This window comes from Oncorhynchus keta, chromosome 26 (genome assembly GCF_023373465.1).
Source record: "Oncorhynchus keta strain PuntledgeMale-10-30-2019 chromosome 26, Oket_V2, whole genome shotgun sequence".
Lineage (NCBI taxonomy): Eukaryota > Metazoa > Chordata > Actinopteri > Salmoniformes > Salmonidae > Oncorhynchus > Oncorhynchus keta.
In genome coordinates, this window is record NC_068446.1 from 42484821 (window position 1) to 42508063 (window position 23243).

Consider the following 23243-nt stretch of genomic DNA (forward strand, 5'->3'; position numbering starts at 1 on the left):
TAACGTTTTTTTTTTTTTTTTTTTTTTTTTTAATACTTACAGTATCAGTGCAATCAGGAAGTGATATTTCAGACAAGGGTTTTATAGACCTATGACGTTCACCATATCTGGCTCGTTTGTTGTTTCAAGTACATTTGTAATGAGGTTAGGGAGCCTTGAAGGTATAATAACTAGGCCTACCGTTGCCCTTAAACCGCTAGGATCGAAGGCTCTAGATGTGCGACATGGGGATTATATAACTGGAAATATATTTTACACTGATATTTTAACCTGCTTGTGTGGAACCAACGTGTGATTTTATTATTATTATTATTATTATTATTTCTTTCTCAATATACGTAAATATTTTACATACAGTATCTAATTTTTTATGCTAATTTGTGCAAACCACAATGGCATTTCTCTCTCTCTCTCTCTCTTTCTCTCTCTCTCTCTCTCTCTCTCTCTCTCTCTCTCTCTCTCTCTCTCCCTCTCTCCCTCTCTCTCTCTCTCTCTCTCTCTCTCCCTCTCTCTCTCTCTCTCTCCCTCTCTCTCTCTCTCCCTCTCTCTCTCCCTCCCTCCCTCTCTCTCTCTCTCTCTCTCTCTCTCTCTCTCTCTCTCTCTCTCTCTCTCTCTCTCTCTCTCTCTCTCTCTCTCTCTCTCTCTCTCTCTCTCTCTCTTTTAGTGGGTGAACTACCCTAGCCTGGTCCCCAGATCTGTTTGTGCCGTGGTCATTGTAGCAGTGGTCTATAGTCATTGTAGGCATTGGCAAGACAGCACAAACAGATCAGAAACCAGGCTAGAACACCCCCACCGCTGCCATAACATGATTATATCTGGGGCCATATGTATCAAGCATCTCAGAGTAGAATAGCTGATCTAGGATCAGCCACCTAATATTATTTATTATGATATAAAAGGCAAAACATGATCCAAAAATCTGCACTTCTGCGCTGATACACTCGATACACACGGCCCTGTTCTATGAGTAGTCTCAATCTGCCCAGGTCTGCCCAGCTGGTTCCTCCTCTACATTCTCCCAGCTGTCTGGTGCCACCCAGCCCCCGTTGAGCCCAGTTGTAGTGGCCCCGTAACTCTTCCCTGCGCCTACTGCCGCCATGCCACCACTGTAGCCCTGTGTGATGTCACCCGTCTCCTCTGCCAGCTCGTCCTCATCGATGAAGCCACACTTCTCGTCGCTGGTCAGCTCCGGGTCGGCCCACGGCTGCTTCTCGCCTGAAGCAAAGATCCCGTAGAAGATGACCCCTCCGTAGTGAACCAGGGCAGCGATGAGGAACACCCATTGCCATTCCTCTCGAGTCTAGAGACAGGAAGTGATGCCAGAACACAGGAAATGGGAGCTCCGGTGAGTAAGATTTCAAAAGTGTTTATAACAAGATAAATAAACTTGAACATGAACCTTTGTTGGAGTGAAGGAACATACTTTGTCTATATTTGGTAAACCATAACAATTATAGTGGTATATTGTAGTTAATCAGTTGGAACTAGTAGAACACTTAACTGTTAACCCCCCCCAAAAAAAACGAGCTTCCTGAAACTGAATGTGTACCTTGTTTTTGGTCATGGCCCCCACGATGAGTGGGCACACCATCCCTGACAGGGTTCCCACACCGTTAGATATACCCATCAGGATACTGGCATAGCGAGGGGCGATATCCAGGTGGTTCACATTGAAACCTACAAAATACATTGTTTTATGAAAATGGTCAAGAAGATCAACAGTCAGTATATGTGATTTAAAATCTGAATTTTAGGTTGAGTCAATACACAATTCAACCAGGTAATATATTTGACCTTATTTGCATATTTCCCAGTGTGCCTTTAGAGCAAATTGTAGTTACTACACGTTGAATGTGTTTGTTAAGTGACAGAGACATGGTTGTTGTATTCAGTGCCTTTCAGTCCTGTAGCGTTCACCAAGCGAGCGTCCAAGTGAATATGTAACATTGTTATCTTTACATTTAAAACGTTTATGACACAACATTATATACCGTACAGTATATCAGAAGACCTTTATTTGAGGGTTCAGTTACACCCTAACACAGTGGTCTGAAACTCCTGGTTTACAGGCCATATCATACCGGCAAGAAACATTATGCTGGCTTGCAAAGTCGTGTGTAATGCCAACAATTTAAACTTTTAATCATCGGCAACCTGCATTGAGAATGACTGCTGGAGTAGGGAAGATTGACTATTGAGACTACCTAAATCATTTAAACTGGAAAAGCTATTTACTGAAACAAGCAATTATGAAAATGAACCTGCAATAGACCATGCTGTGAAATAGAATAATGAAGTGAGTTGTTTGGAGCAAACATGAATTTGTAATTCTACTCAACAAGCTTGTTCAAATTTAGCTCACTTCGAGCAGAGTTTGTTGAGTAAACAAACAAACCACATTAATGCAAATTCTTGTCCACTCAACTCACAGAATAACACTGATTAGGCAATTGTTTAAGTTGGCTTTTGTTTATTTAGTACAGTGAACGCCGAAATATTAGCTTTAAAAGGTGCACAGCCGACAAAAGCTCGGAACATAATTAAATCCCGGGCCTAAAAGAGAGTGTTCAACTTGAACATTTAATTGTTTACAAAATCTGTAAGATGTTCGACGACTCACCTGATATAGCGAAGCCACTGAAGCCCACAGCCATGACCAGGAAAGAGATGGCCACACCCTTGGTGTGAGAGAAACCAACCACGAGGAGCAGAGTGGCCTCCATTCCAAACCCTACACACCAGGCAACAACAACACATTGTAGTCATTTAGCAGATACTCTTTTATCCAAAGTGACTTTCAATCAGTGCATTTAACTACAATAGGTGTAGTAAAACAACCTCTTATCAACAACCTTTGTGTGAAAAAGCCTCTTAAAAACAAGTCACTATCTGCCAACTCAGTGCAAGCAAGAGTAAAGGAAAACCCTATTATAGTTAGTATGCATCTTGGTGACCTACAGCCTAGTTATTATCCTTGGTGACCTACAGTCTAGTTATTATCCTAGGTGACCTACAGTCTAGTTATTATCCTTGGTGACCCACAGTCTAGTTAATATCCTTGGTGACCTACAGTCTAGTTATTATCCTTGGTGACCTACAGTCTAGTTATTATCCTAGGTGACCTACAGTGTAGTTATTATCATTGGTGACCTACAGTCTAGTTATTATCCTTGGTGACCTACAGTCTAGTTATTATCCTTGGTGACCCACAGTCTAGTTATTATCCTTGATGACCTACAGCCTAGTTATTATCCTTGGTGACCCATAGTCTAGTTAATATCCTTGGTGACCTACAGTCTAGTTATTATCCTTGGTGACCTACAGTCTAGTTATTATCCTTGGTGACCTACAGTCTAGTTATTATCCTTGGTGACCCACAGTCTAGTTATTATCCTTGGTGACCTACAGTCTAGTTATTATCCTTGGTGACCTACAGTCTAGTTATTATCCTTGGTGACTTACAGTCTAGTTATTATCCTTGGTGACCTACAGCTTAGTTATTATCCTTGGTGACCTACAGTCTAGTTATTATCCTTGGTGACCTACAGTCTAGTTATTATCCTTGGTGACCTACAGTCTAGTTATTATCCTTGGTGACCTACAGTCTAGTTATTATCCTTGGTGACCCATAGTCTAGTTAATATCCTTGGTGACCTACAGTCTAGTTATTATCCTTGGTGACCTACAGTCTAGTTATTATCCTTGGTGACCTACAGTCTAGTTATTATCCTTGGTGACCTACAGTCTAGTTATTAGCCTTGGTGACCTACAGTCTAGTTATTATCCTTGGTGACCTACAGTCTAGTTATTATCCTTGGTGACCTACAGCCTAGTTATTATCCTTGGTGACCTACAGTCTAGTTATTATCCTTGGTGACCTACAGTCTAGTTATTATCCTTGGTGACCTACAGTCTAGTTATTATCCTTGGTGACCTACAGTCTAGTTATTATCCTTGGTGACCTACAGTCTAGTTATTATCCTTTATTATCTACAGTCTAATAATTATAATTGGTGACCTACAGTCTAGTTATTATCCTTGGTGACCTACAGTCTAGTTATTATCCTTGGTGACCTACAGTCTAGTTATTATTCTTGGTGACCTACAGTCTAGTTATTATCCTTTATTATCTACAGTCTAATTATTATAATTGGTGACCTACAGTCTAGTTATTATCCTTGGTGACCTACAGTCTAGTTATTATCCTTGGTGACTTACAGTCTAGTTATTATCCTTGGTGACCTACAGCTTAGTTATTATCCTTGGTGACCTACAGTCTAGTTATTATCCTTGGTGACCTACAGTCTAGTTATTATCCTTGGTGACCTACAGTCTAATTATTATCCTTGGTGACTTACAGTCTAGTTATTATCCTTGGTGACCTACCGTCTAGTTAATATCCTTGGTGACCTACAGTCTAGTTATTATCCTTGGTTACCTACAGTCTAGTTATTATCCTTGGTGACCTACAGTCTAGTTATTATCCTTGGTGACCTACAGTCTAGTTATTATCCTTGGTGACCTACAGTCTAGTTATTATCCTTGGTGACCTACAGTCTAGTTATTATCCTTGGTGACCCACAGTCTAGTTAATATCCTTGGTGACCTACAGTCTAGTTATTATCCTTGGTGACCTACAGTCTAGTTATTATCCTTGGTGACCTACAGTCTAGTTATTATCCTTGGTGACCTACAGTCTAGTTATTATCCTTGGTGACCTACAGTCTAGTTATTATCCTTGGTGACCTACAGCCTAGTTATTATCCTTGGTGACCTACAGTCTAGTTATTATCCTAGGTGACCTACAGTCTAGTTATTATCCTTGGTGACCCACAGTCTAGTTAATATCCTTGGTGACCTACAGTCTAGTTATTATCCTTGGTGACCTACAGTCTAGTTATTATCCTTGGTGACCTACAGTCTACAATGTGATATGAACAGGTTAGGAATGTGTTATGTATAGGTTATGCATGTGTTATGAAGTCCTTATGTAGTTCATCTTTATCTCCGCAGTTCATGATCTTCCAGACCATGACGATGGAAGTTGACAGGATGATCTGTACAGATTATGAATGTGTTACACAGTTTTCTATGTAGCCCTTATGAAATCTCTATGTAGCCCTTATGAAGTCCTTATGTAGCCCTTATGAAGTCCTTATGTAGCCCTTATGAAATCTCTATGTAGCCCTTATGAAATCTCTATGTAGCCCTTATGAAATCTCTATGTAGCCCTTATGAGGTCCTTATGTAGCCCTTATGAAATCTCTATGTAGCCCTTATGAGGTCCTTATGTAGCCCTTATGAAATCTCTATGTAGCCCTTATGAAGTCCTTATGTAGCGCTTATGAGGTCTTTATGTAGCCCTTATGAGGTCCTTATGTAGCCCTCACCTCCACAGTTCATGATCTTCCTGACGGTGGTAGTAGACAGGATGTTTCTGGTGCGTAGCCAGTCAGCCAGCTGTCCTCCGATGGGCACGATGATGGTCATCACCAAGTGAGGCAGGGCCGACACCATGCCCACCTGACAACGCAAACATCAACATCAACATCAACAATTAATATAAACAATAACAATAACATTAAAGGGCTTTATGATGGTCCTCAGTAAGTGTGGAGGTGCCTACAGCATTAACACCTGACAACACATACAGTGAACCATAAACATTTCAACCTTCAAGCTGACTGCAATTAACATCAACATGGCAGTCAATGCCAAAACTGACAACCCATTATATGGTCTATCCAGATACATATTTATTATGGGTCAAAGTTAATTTCAGAAGTCTGTTTCCAACATGTGCGCAAATTCTCCTTGTATGTTGTTCTGTGTTGAGATCTTTCAAACGCAGATTAGTTTGTCATTCATGGCCTTGATGTGTTCCCATGTATCATGATGTCATGATGTCACGATGCCATACTGTCATGATGTCATTATGTCATGATGTATCATAATGTCATGATGTATCATGATGTCACGATGCCATACTGTCATGATGTCATTATGTCATGATGTATCATAATGTCATGATGTATCATGATGTTATGATGTCACGATGCCATACTGTCATGATGTCATTATGTCATGATGTATCATAATGTCATGATGTATCATGATGTCATGATGTCATACTGTCATGATGTCATGATGTCATGATGTATCATAATGTCATGATGTATCATGATGTCATGATGTCATTATGTCATGATGTCATGATGTCATGATGTATCATAATGTCATGATGTATCATGATGTCACGATGCCATACTGTCATGATGTCATGATGTCATGATGTATCATAATGTCATGATGTATCATGATGTCACGATGCCATGCTGTCATGATGTCATTATGTGTCATGATGTCATGATGTTAAATCAAAACAGTGATTGTCCCAGAACACGTCTTCATGTCATGACGTATCATGATAACAGTAATGGTGCAGGGTGCAGAGGGAGGAGAAAAGAGAGATATCATATTTCAAGCTACACCTCTTAAATCAAAACAGTGATTGTCCCAGAACACGTCTTCCTACTCCCCTTTGACCACCACTGACTCCAAATATCACACCGAGGCTATAATTCACACCCTGATCCACAAGAGAGCCAGAGATACACCCAGCATCTGAATTATTACACTTGTCAGACCAGCCTGAGTTATATCGTCTGCGTCCAAAATGAAACGCTATTTACTACGTAGTGCGCTACTTTTGATCAGAGCCCTGGTTAAATATAGTCGGGCCAATAGGATACTATTTAGGACGCGGACCAGGATGTATCTGTGTTTGGTGTCTAGAGGACATTTTACCCTCAAAGTTACGAAATGGAAATTAAATCCAACATGGGTACTCAGTAAAGCTGATATGCCAAGTGATGTACATATGACACAACGGATATATATTTTTTATTAGAATGTCTGATGAGTTTTGTCTGCCCCGGTTACGTCTTACACAAATCAAGCCAACTATTCACACCTGGCTGGCATTGTGAGTGAACGGCTCATCCTTTTACCTTGCTGATCTCGAAGCCGAACACCTCCTCGAAGTAGGCCGGCTGGCTGATGAGGAGCAGGTAGAAAGTCCAGCTCCTGCAGAAGTTGGCCACGATGATAGCATAGACGGGCATTGAGGTGAAGAACTTCCTCCATGGAGTCTTGTATTTCTGCAGAGCCATAGTTGTGTATAGCAGAACACGTGTCAGTTAGTTGGATAGGTGGAGAAGAGGAGAAGAGGAGGAGAAGGAGGAGAACTCACGCTAGCAGGACCGAATAGTTCTTGACCCTCTCCGATGCTCTCCTCGATGTAACGTCTCTCCTCAGCGGTGATGGTGGGGTGAACCTCTGGGCTCTCATAGGACACCAGGATCCAGAACATGTACCAGAACATCCCAAAGCAGCCTAGAGCGAGAGACCGAGACAGAGACAGAGAGACAGAGCGAGACAGAGAGACAGAGCGAGAGAGAGAGAGAGAGAGCGAGACAGAGAGACAGAGCGAGACAGAGACAGAGCGAGAGAGAGAGAGACAGACAGAGCGAGACAGAGAGACAGAGCGAGAGAGACAGAGCAGAGAGAGAGAGAGAGACAGAGACAGAGAGACAGAGCGAGACAGAGACAGAGCGAGAGAGACAGAGCGAGAGAGAGAGAGACAGACAGAGCGAGACAGAGAGACAGAGAGAGAGAGAGAGAGAGAGACAGAGACAGAGACAGAGACAGAGAGAGAGAGAGAGAGACAGAGAGAGAGAGACAGAGACAGAGACAGAGAGAGAGAGAGAGAGAGAGAGAGAGAGAGAGAGAGAGAGAGAGAGAGACAGAGACAGAGACAGAGAGAGAGAGAGAGAGAGAGAGAGAGAGAGAGAGAGAGAGAGAGAGAGAGAGAGAGAGAGAGAGAGAGAGAGAGAGAGAGAGAGAGAGAGAGAGAGAGAGAGAGAGAGAGAGAGAGAGAGAGAGAGTTATATTACTGTAAATCTGATTAATAAAATATGAGGTATATGGATATTTATGGTTTATTCCTGATTTCCTAGTCAACAGACACAAATAAAGTAAAATAGACAATCTTGTCTCAAAAAGGATCCCCCTATGACAGATGTAGCTACTCTAAGAATAACTATGGACGGTGATTTAGCCAGGATAGTCCACTCAGTGCCACTGTTTTCCACTGTTTTCCAGGTGATGAACCTACCGTACAGATAGAAGACGGAGGACCAGCCAGAGTACTGGACCAAGATCCCAGCCAGAGGCATGGCTATCACGGCACCAGCATAGGATCCACAGAATGAGGTGGTGGCCAGACGACTCCTCTCCAGTGGTGGGGCCCACTTACTCCAGATGCCATGACAGGCAGGGTAGGTCACTCCCTACGGAGGAACAGAGTATATGATATGTTATATTATACATATATACATTATAGTGTGGTATGACAGGCTGGGTAGGTCATTCCCTATGGAGGAACACAGAGTATAGGATATATTATATTATATTATACATACACTACCGTTCAAAAGTTTGGGGTCACTTAGAAATGTCCTTGTTTTTGAAAGAAAAGCACATTTTTTTTGTCCATTGAAATAACATCAAATTGATCAGAAATACAGTGTAGACATTGTTAATGTTGTAAATGACTATTGTAGCTGGAAACAGCTGATTTTTTAAATGGAATATCTACATAGGCGTACAGAGGCCCATTATCAGCAACCTTCATTACTGTGTTCCAATGGTACGCTGTGTTAGCTAATCCAAGTTTATCATTTTAAAAAGGCTAATTGATCATTAGAAAACCCTTTTGCAATTATGTTAGCACAGCTGAAAACTGTTGTGCTTATTAAAGAAGCATTAAAACTGGCCTTGAGAATCTGGAGCATCAGCATTTGTGGGTTCGATTACAGGCTCAGAATGGCCTGTAATCTTGTTCTGAAACTTGTCAGTCTATTCTTGTTCTGAGAAACTGAAGGCTTTTCCATGTGAGAAACTGAAGATCTGGTACAACACTTTGCACTACTCCCTTCACAGAACAGCGCAACCTGACTCTAACCAGAATAGAAAGAGGAGTGGGAGTTCCTGGTGCACAACTGAGCAAGAGGACAAGTACATTAGAGTGCCTAGTTTGAGAAACAGACGCCTCACAAGTCCTCAACTGGCAGCTTCATTATATAGTATCTGCAAAACACCAGTCTCAATGTCAACGGTGAAGAGGTGACTCTGGGATGCTGGCCTTCTAGGCAGAGTTCCTCTGTCCAGTCTCAACGTCAACAGTGAAGAGGTGACTCTGGGATGCTGGCCTTCTAGGCAGAGTTCCTCTGTCCAGTCTCAACGTCAACAGTGAAGAGGTGACTCTGGGATGCTGGCCTTCTAGGCAGAGTTCCTCGTTCCAGTGTCTGTGTTATTTCGCCGACGAGGATCATTTCCAAATGACTTAACCAAATAGGATTTAATATCATCAAACAAATATCCAGTAATAAATCCGATTGGGATGAGTCGGTGTTTGTAAACGGCACTGACAACTGAGCGGACAGTTTTTCTCATTAGTCAAATACAAGGAAGATTATCATGTCTTATCTTAAAATAAACTGACACGACACATCTGAGCTGAACAGTCCTACTCTGGATAAATGGGTTGAGGTGGGACTGTGTTAAATGGCAGCCTATTCGACCCTGGTCAAAGTAGTGCACTGCTTAGGGAATAATATATATATGGAATAGGGTGCCATTTGAGACTCTATATGGAACAAAGTGCCATTTAAGAATACATATGGAATCGGGTGCCATTTGAGACTATATGGAATAGAATACAATTTGAGACTATATATGGAATAGAGTACCATTTGAGACTATATGGAATAGAATGCAATTTGAGACTATATATGGAATAGAGTACCATTTGAGACTATATGGAATAGAGTGCCATTTGAGACTATATATGGAATAGAGTACCATTTGAGACTATATGGAATAGAATACCATTTGAGACTATATATGGAATAGAGTACCATTTGAGACTATATGGAATAGAGTGCCATTTGAGACTATATATGGAATAGAGTACCATTTGAGACTATATGGAATAGAATACAATTTGAGACTATATATGGAATAGAGTACCATTTGAGACTATATGGAATAGAATGCAATTTGAGACTATATATGGAATAGAGTGCCATTTGAGACTATATGGAATAGAGTGCCATTTGAGACTATATGGAATAGAGTGCCATTTGAGACTATATGGAATAGAATACAATTTGAGACTATATATGGAATAGAGTACCATTTGAGACTATATGGAATAGAATGCAATTTGAGACTATATATGGAATAGAGTACCATTTGAGACTATATGGAATAGAGTGCCATTTGAGACTATATATGGAATAGAGTACCATTTGAGACTATATGGAATAGAGTGCCATTTGAGACTATATATGGAATAGAGTACCATTTGAGACTATATGGAATAGAATACCATTTGAGACTATATATGGAATAGAGTACCATTTGAGACTCTATATGGAATAGAGTACCATTTGAGACTCTATATGGAATAGAGTACCTTTTGAGACTATATGGAATAGAATGGCATTTGAGACTATATATGGAATAGAGTACCATTTGAGACTATATATGGAATAGAGTACCATTTGAGACTACATATGGAACAAAGTGCCATGTGAGACTATATATGGATTGAGTACCATTTGAGACTATGGAAAAGCCGCCATTTGAGACTATATATGGAATAGAGTACCATTTGAGACTATATGGAATAGAATACCATTTGAGACTATATATGGAATAGAGTACCATTTGAGACTATATGGAATAGAATACAATTTGAGACTATATATGGAATAGAGCACCATTTGAGACTCTATATGGATTGAGTACCATTTGAGACTATGGAAAAGCCGCCATTTGAGACTATATATGGAATAGAGTACCATTTGAGACTATATGGAATAGAATACCATTTGAGACTATATATGGAATAGAGTACCATTTGAGACTCTATATGGAATAGAGTACCATTTGAGACTCTATATGGAATAGAGTACCATTTGAGACTATATATGGAATAGAGTACCATTTGAGACTCTATATGGAATAGAGCACCATTTGAGACTCTATATGGAATAGAGTACCATTTTGAGACTATATATGGAATAGAGTGCCATTTGAGACTCTATGTGGAATAGAGTACCATTTGAGCCTATATATGGAATAGAGTACCATTTGAGACTCTATATGGAATAGAGCACCATTTGAGACTCTATATGGAATAGAGTACCATTTTGAGACTATATATGGAATAGAGTGCCATTTGAGACTCTATGTGGAATAGAGTACCATTTGAGCCTATATATGGAATAGAGTGCCATTTCAGACGCGACCTGAGACTGAGGCAGCCAGGGCAGATTCAAGCTAACGATCCTACTTCAACACAAAAAGAGAATTGCTCCCATAAATTTTCAATTACTCACTAAGTGGCACACAATCAACTATTGATAGACACAAATTGCTTGGGCCTGCTGTGGGAGTCACCCTGAAATGCTAATGTTTAATTTGCAGTAAGAAGTCGATGCACAAGGGAGGACGGAGCACAGACACAGACTGCTTCTGTTTCTCCATTGAGGGATGGAGAGATGGAGGGATGGAGAGATGGAGGGATGGAGGGATGGAGGGATGGAGGGATGGAGAGATGGAGGGATGGAGGGATGGAGAGATGGAGGGATGGAGGGATGGAAGGATGGAGGGATGGAGGGATGGAGGGATGGAGGGATGGAGAGATGGAGAGATGGAGGGATGGAGGGATGGAAGGATGGAGGGATGGCGGGATGGAGAGATGGAGAGATGGAGGGATGGAGGGATGGCGGGATGAAGGGATGGAGGGATGGAGGGATGGAGAGATGGATAGATGGAGAGCTGGAGGGATGGAGGGATAGAGAGATGAATGGATAGAGGGATAGAGAGATGGAGGGATGGAGGGATAGAGAGATGGAGGGATAGAGATGGAGGGATGGAGGAATGGAGGGATTGAAGGATGGAGGGATGAAGGGATGGAGGGATGGAGGGATAGAGAGATGGATGGAGAGATGGATAGATGGAGGGATGGAGGGATGGAAGGATGGAGGAATGGAGGGATGGAGGGATAGAGGGATGGAGGGATGAGGGATGGAGGGATAGAGAGATGGAGGGATGAAGGGATGGAGGGATAGAGAGATGGATAGATGGAGGGATGGAAGGATGGAGGAATGGAGGGATAGAAGGATGGAGGGATGGAGGGATGGAGAGATGGAGGGATGGAAGGATGGAGGGATGGAAGGATGAAGGGATGGAAGGATGGAGGGATAGAGGGATGGAGGGATGGAGGGATGGAGGGATGGAGGGATGGAGGGATGGAGGGATAGAGAGATGGATAGATGGAGGGATGGAGGGATGGAAGGATGGAGGGATGGAGGGATGGAGGGCTGGAGGGCTGGATAGATGGATAGATGGAGGGATGGAGGGATGAAAGGATGGAGGAATGGAGGGATGGAGGAATGGAAGGATGGAGGGATAGAGGGATGGATAGTCTGATAGTCTGATAGTCTGATAGTGGTCAGTCTGATAGTGGTCCTTCAGTCTGATAGTGGTCAGTCTGATATCGGTCCTTCAGTCTGATAGTGGTCCTTCAGTCTGATAGTGGTCAGTCTGATAGTGGTCCTTCAGTCTGATAGTGGTCCTTCAGTCTGACAGTGGTCCTTCAGTCTGATAGTGGTCCTTCAGTCTGACAGTGGTCCTTCAGTCTGATAGTGGTCCTTCAGTCCGATAGTGGTCCTTCAGTCTGATAGTGGTCCTTCAGTCTGATAGTGGTCCTTCAGTCTGATAGTGGTCCTTCAGTCTGATAGTGGTCCTTCAGTCTGATAGTGGTCAGTCTGATAGTGGTCCTTCAGTCCGATAGTGGTCCTTCAGTCCAATAGTGGTCCTTCAGTCCGATAGTGGTCCTTCAGTCTGATAGTGGTCCTTCAGTCCGATAGTGGTCCTTCAGTCTGATAGTGGTCAGTCTGATAGTGGTCAGTCTGATAGTGGTCCTTCAGTCTGATATCGGTCCTTCAGTCTGACAGTGGTCCTTCAGTCTGATAGTGGTCCTTCAGTCTGATAGTGGTCAGTCTGATAGTGGTCAGTCTGATAGTGGTCCTTCAGTCTGATAGTGGTCAGTCTGATAGTGGTCCTTCAGTCTGACAGTGGTCCTTCAGTCTGACAGTGGTCAGTCTGATAGTGGTCCTTCAGTCTGATAGTGGTCAGTCTGATAGTGGTCCTTCAGTCCAATAGTGGTCCTTCAGTCTGATAGTGGTCCTTCAGTCTGATAGTGGTCCTTCAGTCTGATAGTGGTCCTTCAGTCTGATAGTGGTCAGTCTGATAGTGGTCCTTCAGTCTGACAGTGGTCCTTCAGTCTGACAGTGGTCCTTCAGTCTGATAGTGGTCCTTCAGTCTGATAGTGGTCCTTCAGTCTGACAGTGGTCCTTCAGTCTGATAGTGGTCAGTCTGATAGTGGTCAGTCTGATAGTGGTCCTTCAGTCTGATAGTGGTCAGTCTGACAGTGGTCCTTCAGTCTGATAGTGGTCAGTCTGACAGTGGTCCTTCAGTCTGACAGTGGTCAGTCTGACAGTGGTCAGTCTGATAGTGGTCCTTCAGTCTGATAGTGGTCAGTCTGATAGTGGTCCTTCAGTCTGATAGTGGTCAGTCTGATAGTGGTCCTTCAGTCTGACAGTGGTCCTTCAGTCTGATAGTGGTCAGTCTGATAGTGGTCAGTCTGACAGTGGTCCTTCAGTCTGACAGTGGTCAGTCTGACAGTGGTCAGTCTGATAGTGGTCCTTCAGTCTGATAGTGGTCAGTCTGATAGTGGTCCTTCAGTCTGATAGTGGTCAGTCTGATAGTGGTCCTTCAGTCTGACAGTGGTCCTTCAGTCTGATAGTGGTCAGTCTGATAGTGGTCAGTCTGATAGTGGTCCTTCAGTCTGATAGTGGTCAGTCTGATAGTGGTCCTTCAGTCTGATAGTGGTCAGTCTGATAGTGGTCAGTCTGATAGTGGTCCTTCAGTCTGATAGTGGTCAGTCTGATAGTGGTCCTTCAGTCTGATAGTGGTCAGTCTGATAGTGGTCAGTCTGATAGTGGTCAGTCTGACAGTGGTCCTTCAGTCTGACAGTGGGCCTTCAGCGCTGCTACATCCTCCTTTTCCTTCTCTATTTGGTGTGATTTGATTTGAGGATGGCATCACGTGAGTTTCCTTTCTTCTGTTATCTGTCTTTATATGTGAACAACCCTACATCTCTCCCCCCACATTTCCCCAGGTATATTTCTTGTTTGCTCTAAAGCTTGTATGACAGAAGCTGGATGTCATAAGGTGAATGCACCAATTTGTAAGTCGCTCTGGATAAGAGCGTCTGCTAAATGACTTAAATGTAAATGTAAGCTAAGAGCTTTTCCTCCCAAAAACAGCATACAGTACATTGAATGAAGGTACACAGATAGAATTTTGCATGATCTGTGTACACAGATATTTTTTATTTTTTTATTTTACCTTTATTTAACTGGGCAAGTCAGTTAAGAACACATTCTTATTTTCAATGACAGCCCGGGAACAGTGGGTGAACTGCCTGTTCAGGGGCAGAATGACAGATTTGTACCTTGTCAGCTCGGGGGTTTGAACCTTCCGGTTACTAGTTCAACGCTCTAACCACTAGGCTACCCTGCCGCCCCAGATATAATGCTTTAGTGATATGGTATACCAATCATGTGACCTCTGTGATGATCTTGAATGAACATCAAAAGTATAGAAATAATACTGATGCACAACAGGAAGCAGAAAAGGCATCTTTGTTAGCAGTGGAGATGTGTCTTGTGGACCTTTCTCGTGTTATTGATGTGTATACACCTATTGGTTTATTTGAATGCTGATATGCATAATTAATGACAAGGTCTCCCTCGGGAAAGAAGTGTTCTGACCTCACTGGAAGGTTAAACAAACGTGTGTGATATAGGACCAAACCAACCAATCAGCAGGCAGCAGCCCACAGTCTTACCTCCACCAGACCTTGTAGTATGCGGACACAGATGACGCAGCGATAGTCCACGCGGGCAGCGGAGGGGATGAGCATGTTGAGGATGGACGTGAGGAAGATGGCCAGCCCGAACACTCTGCGAACAAAGAGAAACAACGGAAATACTATTTGTAAATCAGCCAATCCCAATCCCATACATTAGCTGGCCCTAGCATATCAATTGAATTAATACTGTGCTGTAAACCAAAGTGGACATAAAATACTGTACATGGACCGACATTGAATTATGTTCAACAAAATGGTTTCGTTATTATCATATTTCATGTACAGCTAAAATAATAATATTTTCTCTCTATGTGTTCTATGTGTTCTAACTATCATGCTGGACATTTAAAACATAAAATAATCAAGATATGAGAAAAGAAAGAACAAAAAAAACTGTCGCACATGTCGCAAAATAAAATGTGTTAATTTCAGCTGAAGCGTCGTTTTGGGGGTGGAATGACAAGGTGAGGACAGACTGTCACAGCAGAAGGTGCTCAGATGGGACAGACTAGAGACGGTCCCTGCTGAATTACACTAAACCAGTAGAATATTTATCATCTCAATCCTGTCTCAATGTGGATAGGAATACAATAAAATGCATGTATATTTTAGTCATTTAGCAGACGCTCTTATCCAGGGCGATTTATAGAACAGAATATCGCCTATTTCCACAGACATTATTTTGCATGGTTGTGTATATAGCCTATAATATTGTCTAATGAAATGTGAACATTTTATTTTAAAGCAACAATTGGGAAATAAAACTGATAGGCCTATTTGTTCATTTTTATCTCGTCCTATCTGTGAACACTTGAACGCACATAACATGTCTGGCATTACTACTGCCCGTTGCCATGCCTCCCACCGAGTAAAAAAAAAAATATTCGACACGGTAGTCCCGCGGGAGCTCATTATCACGAGGAGGCACGAGGAGGCACGCCTCACAGCCGTTAATAGAATCCCCAATATCTGACGCGAGGTCAGAGTCCTCCTCCGAGATACCAGCTAAATCCACCCGTCTGACACACATCTGGCTTTAACAAGTGTCTGCTTTAAACTGAAATGGTGTTACTCTGGTTATACATCTCACAGGTAGATGTCAACGGAAAAAGTACTAGAACAGAACAGAACAAAACTGTGGTGAAGTTTCACCGTAGTTAGAATAGAACAGAAAGTATATAGAATAGAATAGAACGTATATAGAATAGAACAGAACGTATATAGAATAGAACAGAACGTATATAGAATAGAACAGAACGTATATAGAATAGAATAGAACGTATATAGAACAGAACGTATATATAATAGAATAGAACGTATATAGAATAGAACAGAACGTATATAGAATAGAACAGAACGTATATAGAATAGAACAGAACGTATATAGAATAGAACAGAAAGTATATAGAATAGAACAGAAAGGAATATAATATAATATATTAACTGTATTAGGCCTAATTGATTTTTTTCCCAAAAGAAACTTCAGTTACATGTTATACTATTTCATATGTTTTTCTGATGACATTTACCTGTTTGCTGCCAGTCGTGAGCATATCCACCCTCCGGGTATTTGTGTGACGATGTAACCCCAGAAGAATGAACCGTGGATCATCCCCACCGTCTCTGGATCCCAGTTGAACTTCGCTTTCTTCCCAAAACGAAACAATAACACACAGAAACACCAGATGAGGATTTGAACTTGCAACAGCTACTAGCCCAACGCTCTAACCACTAGGCTACCATGCAACCCCAAATTGTGCATAACAATGTCCTGATTGTTCTCTTATTTTTTTTCATAAACATTATCAAGTAAAATTTGTGTGAACGGTATAGAGTAATACTGTTATACAGGCTTTGGATTCTTAAAGGGACATTCCAACAAGAAATGTTGCTTAGGCCAACACAAAGGGGCGGGGAAAAGGATCAAAGTTCGAATTCCAACTCTATTAATTCGCTCATTTAAGTTTGCAGACTTTATGCCTATGATAAAAGTCGTGATGACTGCAGGGTTTATGTGGGCTATGGTGTCTGTTTGTTGGATGACTCCTTCAATAGAACTCGTGCCTTTGCTATCTCAGATGCAGAAGAAGAGGGGGGCGGGGACTGGGTCATATCGTTCCCATTCCTATTGGCAACCAATTCACTGCCTATATAGTGCACTGCTTTTGACCAAGTCCCATAGGGAGTAGTGCTCCATTTGAGGGCCCCTAGGGTTCTGGTAAAAACCAGTTCACTGTGTATGGAATAGGGTGTCATTTGTGACGTTACAAAAAAAATATGATTAGGCACCTCTGTGATGATGATCTTGCCATCCTTGTGTATGGTACTGTTATTGACCATGCCCACGATAGCCACGCCCAGGTTACACCGGATGCCGAAGGAGATGCAGAATCCGAGGCCGCTCATGATGGCGATGATGTAACGGCGCGGGAGGCCGAAGCACGTGCAGTCACATAAAGGCGGTTTCTTCTCCTGCTGCTCGGAGGGCCGGCCGTCCTCCGTTAACTCGATCACCTCACCTGTCTTCTGACGTTTCTCCACCACCCTTTTAGACCAAACAGGAACCCGTAGGACTATTAATAACATCCTGTATTTCCTTTAAAAAAAATATCTGGCTATTCTTGTAATTATCAGGCTTATTTAAAAGTTATATGGCAAACACATTGGCTTTTAAATTGAATAGGCCTTAAAGCTAAGCTAATTAACACCAGATAGATGGCTACGGCGAGAAAGTGGAGACATTTCGTTGTATTATAAGGTAAAGAATAATGATATATCCACTTATTTGGAATGTTTTGAAGGACATTTTTGAAGATCATTCGGATTGGTGTGAAAAAAAGTGTTTATTCTCTAAATTAGACTGAATCACCATCTGTTTGTCTATTTTATTATTATTATTATTATTTTTTAAATATATATTTTTTACTCGTTCTTCAAATATTGAAACATAATTTAAAATTGCATGGAAATTTGTAGTAATTTTATTCTGAAGGGCAAATCAAGAGTTAGAGTGCTGATGTTATTTGTGAAACGATGACATTTTCCCGTTCCATGTTCCGTTCAGTGTTTTAAATTCCACCTGTTCTAAAAAACGACAGCTTGGCTAAATGAATGCAATAAAAGGACCTTCGTACCGCATTGCAGCAGTACACAGACAGCACGGAACGTACATGTATGCTACATATAGACTGTCTGTGTCGGTATACTGAGAGCTCAATAAGATAACCAATTAAATGTATTAAAATCGAGTTTAGCATTTTATTAGATTAAAATGTAAGATGTATCATAACAGATGACGGGCTACTAAATTCGATAGATGTGATAAGATAAGATTGCATAGGAAAACCAAGAGTCTTCTGCCAACATTGTATTGTGTGATGTATCACGACATTACTATTCAGTGGAATGGTTAACACCTCCAACCACAGGGAATAGAAACACTATAATGAATTAACCATGTAAGAAAAAAAATAGCTGTTTCAAAAATAGATTGCTAATAAAACGCGATGTAAAACATTTTTATTAGCTCTTCCCGTTGAATATGTGTTTTACCATTTTTGTTTCGATCAATCATCAATCTTTATAGTGAAAAGCACATTATTTTCAGTCACGAATAACGAAATTAATTAGCCTAAATAATGCTTTTGGAAAGTCACGTGTTTCAATCCTGACAATTTAGAATTGATCGTGTTTTTCTATCATTTTAAAATTATTCGATCAAAAACCTGAATTTAGAAAAAACAAGAAATGTGATCACCATGGTAGCCTATATATATCGAGTATTTTCCTTTAAAAATCCATTCCTTGATTTTCCAATGCAGTGTCGCATTTTACACGACCACGAAGAAAGACAGTTGATATTTAACAGATCGATCTTGGTTAATACTGATGAATATATAATGTAACAGATATCCTCGACCCCTTGTGTCACGACGCGTTCTGATGCATTAATTATTTAAAACACAGCCCTCACTCTCCCGGGAAATAACTGATCCTTAAATATTCGACCACTCTGATATTATTGTGCATTTCCACTTCCTGTCTTGTTGATAATTAATCTAAAAATATGTGGGGGGGGGTTTCTCTTTTGAATATAGTCCAGAATCACAGCAACCAATTTGCAAGTGAGATTTATTTTCTCATGGGGTTTTGGTGCAAGTGAGATTTTATTTCTCATGGGGTTTGGGTGTTAGTGAGATGTTTTCTTCTCATTGCCTGGATGAGACAGGAAGCAATTCACACCTGCATTACATATGGATATACATTTAACATTTAAATTCCCTATTTACGCTTTTTTTTTTTTTTTACCGTAATTGGAGGTGAAAAGCAGACAGAGGGAAGGGGGAAGGGTTCGAGCTACTTATTTTACCTGTACAGATGACCGAAGGTCTTTCCAGCCAATTTCTTCAGCCCTTCTTTACTGGGCGGGAAAGCCCGATGCTTAACGGGTTCGGGATCGGGTTCCATGATTCCAAATTCTTCTTGATTTCTGCTCGATTTCTTTTATATTACGATAAATAATTCAAATATGGAATATTGCTAAACATATTCGGTAAAATGTAAATCCGAATTTATGTGCCTCGAGGTTTAGACATCCAATGCCAGGTGTATTGAATGAGCTGAGAAAAAAAAAACGATTATATTGCAGAATTAGGCGACCAATCTGATATGGTATGGGTTCACAGTCACAAAACAGTCTGATAAATCTTCCTTTGCCTTGTGCAATGTACATCCATTCAGTGCCATCTTGTAGGCTACAGATCCCAGTCAATTGCTAAAATAAAAAATATAAAAATCACCCTCTTGATAACGTTTGAAATGTGTCCACGATATGATAAGATTATGAGAGAAACAACGTCAATGATTATTCGGAAAAGTCTTATTGTATGGCTATTTTCCAGTGGAAGAAGCTCCACTCTCCCTTATCTTTCGTGACGACCTACAGTGAGGCAGGTAGCGGTTAGGAGAACGTTCAGCACCACGGAGAGCGAACGGCTGCGCGCGCCCAGTCAGCTGTGTCGTGTACCTGTCGACAGCTCCGCTCCGTGGCGCGCGATACACAACACATGCGCACACTCTTCTCTCTTTACCAGGGGTGTGTTCATATTGGCAAGGTTGATTTACATTCAGTGTGCACACTTCGTGACTAAAACATGATAATTGTTGACTGACTGGTTGCATCACTGCCTGGTATGGCAACTGCTCGGCCTCCGACCGCAAGGCACTACAGATGGTAGTGCGTACGACCCAGTACATCACCGGGGCCAAGCTTACTGCCATCCAGGAACTCTATACCAGGCGGTGTTAGAGGAAGGCCCTGAAAATTGTCAAAGACTCCAGGAGCCACCCTAGTCATAGACTGTACGTCAAGCTGTACCGGAGCGCCAAGTCTAGATCCAAGAGGCTTCTAAAACAGCTTCTAACCCCAAGCCATAAGACTCCTGAACAGCTATTCAAATGGCTACCCAGACTATTTGCATTGACCCCCATTTAGTTGATGCTACTCTCTGGTGCCCCTGCCTACATGTACATTGACTCTGTACCTCGACACCGGTGCCCCCCAGCGTACTGGTACCACCTGCATATAGCTCTGCCATTGTTATGCTACTGCTGCTCTTTAATTATTTGTTATTGTTATCTCGTAATTATTTTAAAATAATTATCTCTTATTTTCTTAAAACTGCATCGTTTGTCCTCAGTTTAGAGCCTCTGTCGACCCTAGTCAACTTTTTTAAGCCCTTTCTTTCTCTCCATCTCTGGCGGTTAACAGTTATATTTCAATGGGCCCTTCCAGGGCTCTAGGGGCCTCTAGGGGGTACTATGGTAACCAGATTACGATATGGGTAGAGATCATCAACTAGATTCAGCCGCGGGACGATTTTTCCTTGAGCGGATGGTCAGGTGGCTGGAACACTGTACAAATAATAATGCAAATTGACCACAAGAAGCCCAAACAGATATCATATTTTACTAAAACACAAACATTTCAAACCCTGATAACATTTGCATACGATCACATCAACTCAGCAAAAAAAGAAGAAACGTCCTCTCACTGTCAACTGCGTTAATTTTCAGCAAACTTAACATGTGTAAATATATTGAACATAACAAGATTCAACAACTGAGACATAAACTGAACAAGTTCCACAGACATGTGACTAACATAAATTGAATAATGTGTCCCTGATCAAAGGGTGGGTGGGTGGGGGGTCAAAATCAAAAGTAACAGTCAGTATCTTGTGTGGCCACCAGCTGCATTAAGTACTGCAGTGCATCTAAGTCATAAGGTGAATGCACCAATTTGTAAGTCCTCTGGATAAGGACTGACTTAAATGTAAATGTAAATCTCCTCCTCATGGACTGCACCAGATTTGCCAGTTATTTTTGTGAGATGTTACCCCACTCTTCCACCAAGGGACTTGCAGTTTCCCAGACATTTCTGGGGGGAATGGCCCTAGCCCTCACCCTCCGATCCAACAGGTCCCAGACGTGCTCAATGGGATTGAGATCCGGGCTCTTCGCTGGCCATGGCAGAACACTGACATTGCTGTCTTGCAGGAAATCACACACAGAACGAGCAGTATGGCTGGTGGCATTGTCATGCTGGAGGGTCACATCAGGATGAGCCTGCAGGAAGGGTACCACATGAAGGAGGAGAATGTCTCCCGGTTCATTGAGATCAAGCAATGACAACAAACTCAGTCCACCGTTCCACCTCCAAATTGATCCCTTCCAGAGTACAGGCCTCGGTGTAACGCTCATTCCTTCAACGATAAACGCAAATATCCATCACCCCTGGTGAGACAAAACCGCGACTTGTCAGTGAAGAGCACCTTTTGCCAGTCCTGTCTGGTCCAGCGACGGTGGGTTTGTGGCCATAGGCAGCGTTGTTGTCGGTGATGTCTGGTGAGGACCTGCCTTACAACAGGCCTACAAGCCCTCAGTCCAGCCTCTCTAGCTTTTTGCCAGTCTGAGCACTGATTGTGCAGTTCTGGTAACTCAGGCAGTTGTTGTTGTCATCCTGTACCTGTCCCGCAGGTGTGATGTTCAGATATACCAGATCCTGTGCAGGTTTTTTTACATGTGGTCTGCCACTGCGAGGACGATCAGCTGTCCAGTCTCCTGTAGAGCTGTCTTAGGCGTCTCACAGTACGGACATTGCAATTTATTGCCCTGGACACATCTGCAGTCCTCATGCCTCCTTGCAGCATGCCCAAGGCACGTTCACACAAATTAGCAGGGACCCAGGCATCTTTATTTTGGTGTTTTTCAGAGTCAGTAGGAAGGCCTCTTTAGTGTTCTAAGTTTTCATAACTGTGACATTAATTGCCTACTGTTAGTGTCTTAACGACCGTTCCACAGGTGCATGTTCATTAATTGTTTATGGTTCATTGAACAAGCATGGGAAACAGTGTTTAAACCCTTTACAGTGACAATCTGTGAAGTTAGATATTTACGAATTATCTTTGAAAGATAGGGTTCTGAAAAAGGGACGTTTCTTTTTTTGCTGAGTTTATATATCCAGTACACTATATCCAGTACTATATATCCAGTACTACTATATCCAGTACTACTATATCCAGTACTATATATCCAGTACTATATATCCAGTACTATATCCAGTACTATATATCCAGTACTATATATCCAGTACTACTATATCCAGTACTATATATCCAGTACTCTATATCCAGTACTATATATCCAGTACTATATATCCAGCACTACTATATCCAGTACTACTATATCCAGTACTATATATCCAGTACTATATATCCAGTACTATATATCCAGTACTATATATCCAGTACTCTATATCCAGTACTATATACAGTACTACTATATCCAGTACTATCTATCCAGTACTATATATCCAGTACTATATCCAGTACTACTATATCCAGTACTATATATCCAGTACTATATCCAGTACTATATATCCAGTACTATATATCCAGTACTACTATATCCAGTACTATATATCCAGTACTATATATCCAGCACTACTATATCCAGTACTACTATATCCAGTACTATATATCCAGCACTACTATATCCAGTACTATATATCCAGTACTATATATCCAGTACTCTATATCCAGTACTATATATCCAGTACTACATATCCAGTACTATATCCAGTACTACTATCTATCCAGTACTACATAAC

General features: G+C 41.6%; 1 protein-coding gene across 1 annotated transcript; it reads right to left on the reverse strand.

Annotated features, from left to right (window-relative positions):
- Positions 1–591: 591 nt before the first annotated feature.
- On the reverse strand, positions 592–20112 carry LOC118377186 (vesicular glutamate transporter 2.1-like). Its single transcript, XM_052480946.1, has 11 exons — positions 19443–20112; positions 17363–17618; positions 16603–16721; positions 15050–15164; positions 8177–8351; positions 7253–7395; positions 7011–7160; positions 5391–5523; positions 2621–2731; positions 1550–1677; positions 592–1300 (listed from the first exon to the last, which is right to left on the reverse strand). Exons 1-11 carry the CDS (start codon positions 19538–19540, stop codon positions 974–976), a joined length of 1755 nt encoding a protein of 584 aa, XP_052336906.1. The 5' UTR covers positions 19541–20112; the 3' UTR covers positions 592–973.
- Between the last annotated feature and the right edge of the window lie 3131 nt (positions 20113–23243).

Excerpts from the sequence above, each read along its gene's own strand:
- LOC118377186 (XM_052480946.1), bottom strand. The coding sequence starts at position 19,540 with ATGGAACCCGATCCCGAACCCGTTAAGCATCGGGCTTTCCCGCCCAGT. Across the intron at positions 8,352-15,049 it reads TACTACAAGGTCTGGTGGAG|GGAGTGACCTACCCTGCCTG; the intron begins GTAAGACTGTGG and ends GTTCCTCCGTAG. Across the intron at positions 1,678-2,620 it reads CAGTGGCTTCGCTATATCAG|GTTTCAATGTGAACCACCTG; the intron begins GTGAGTCGTCGA and ends TGTATTTTGTAG.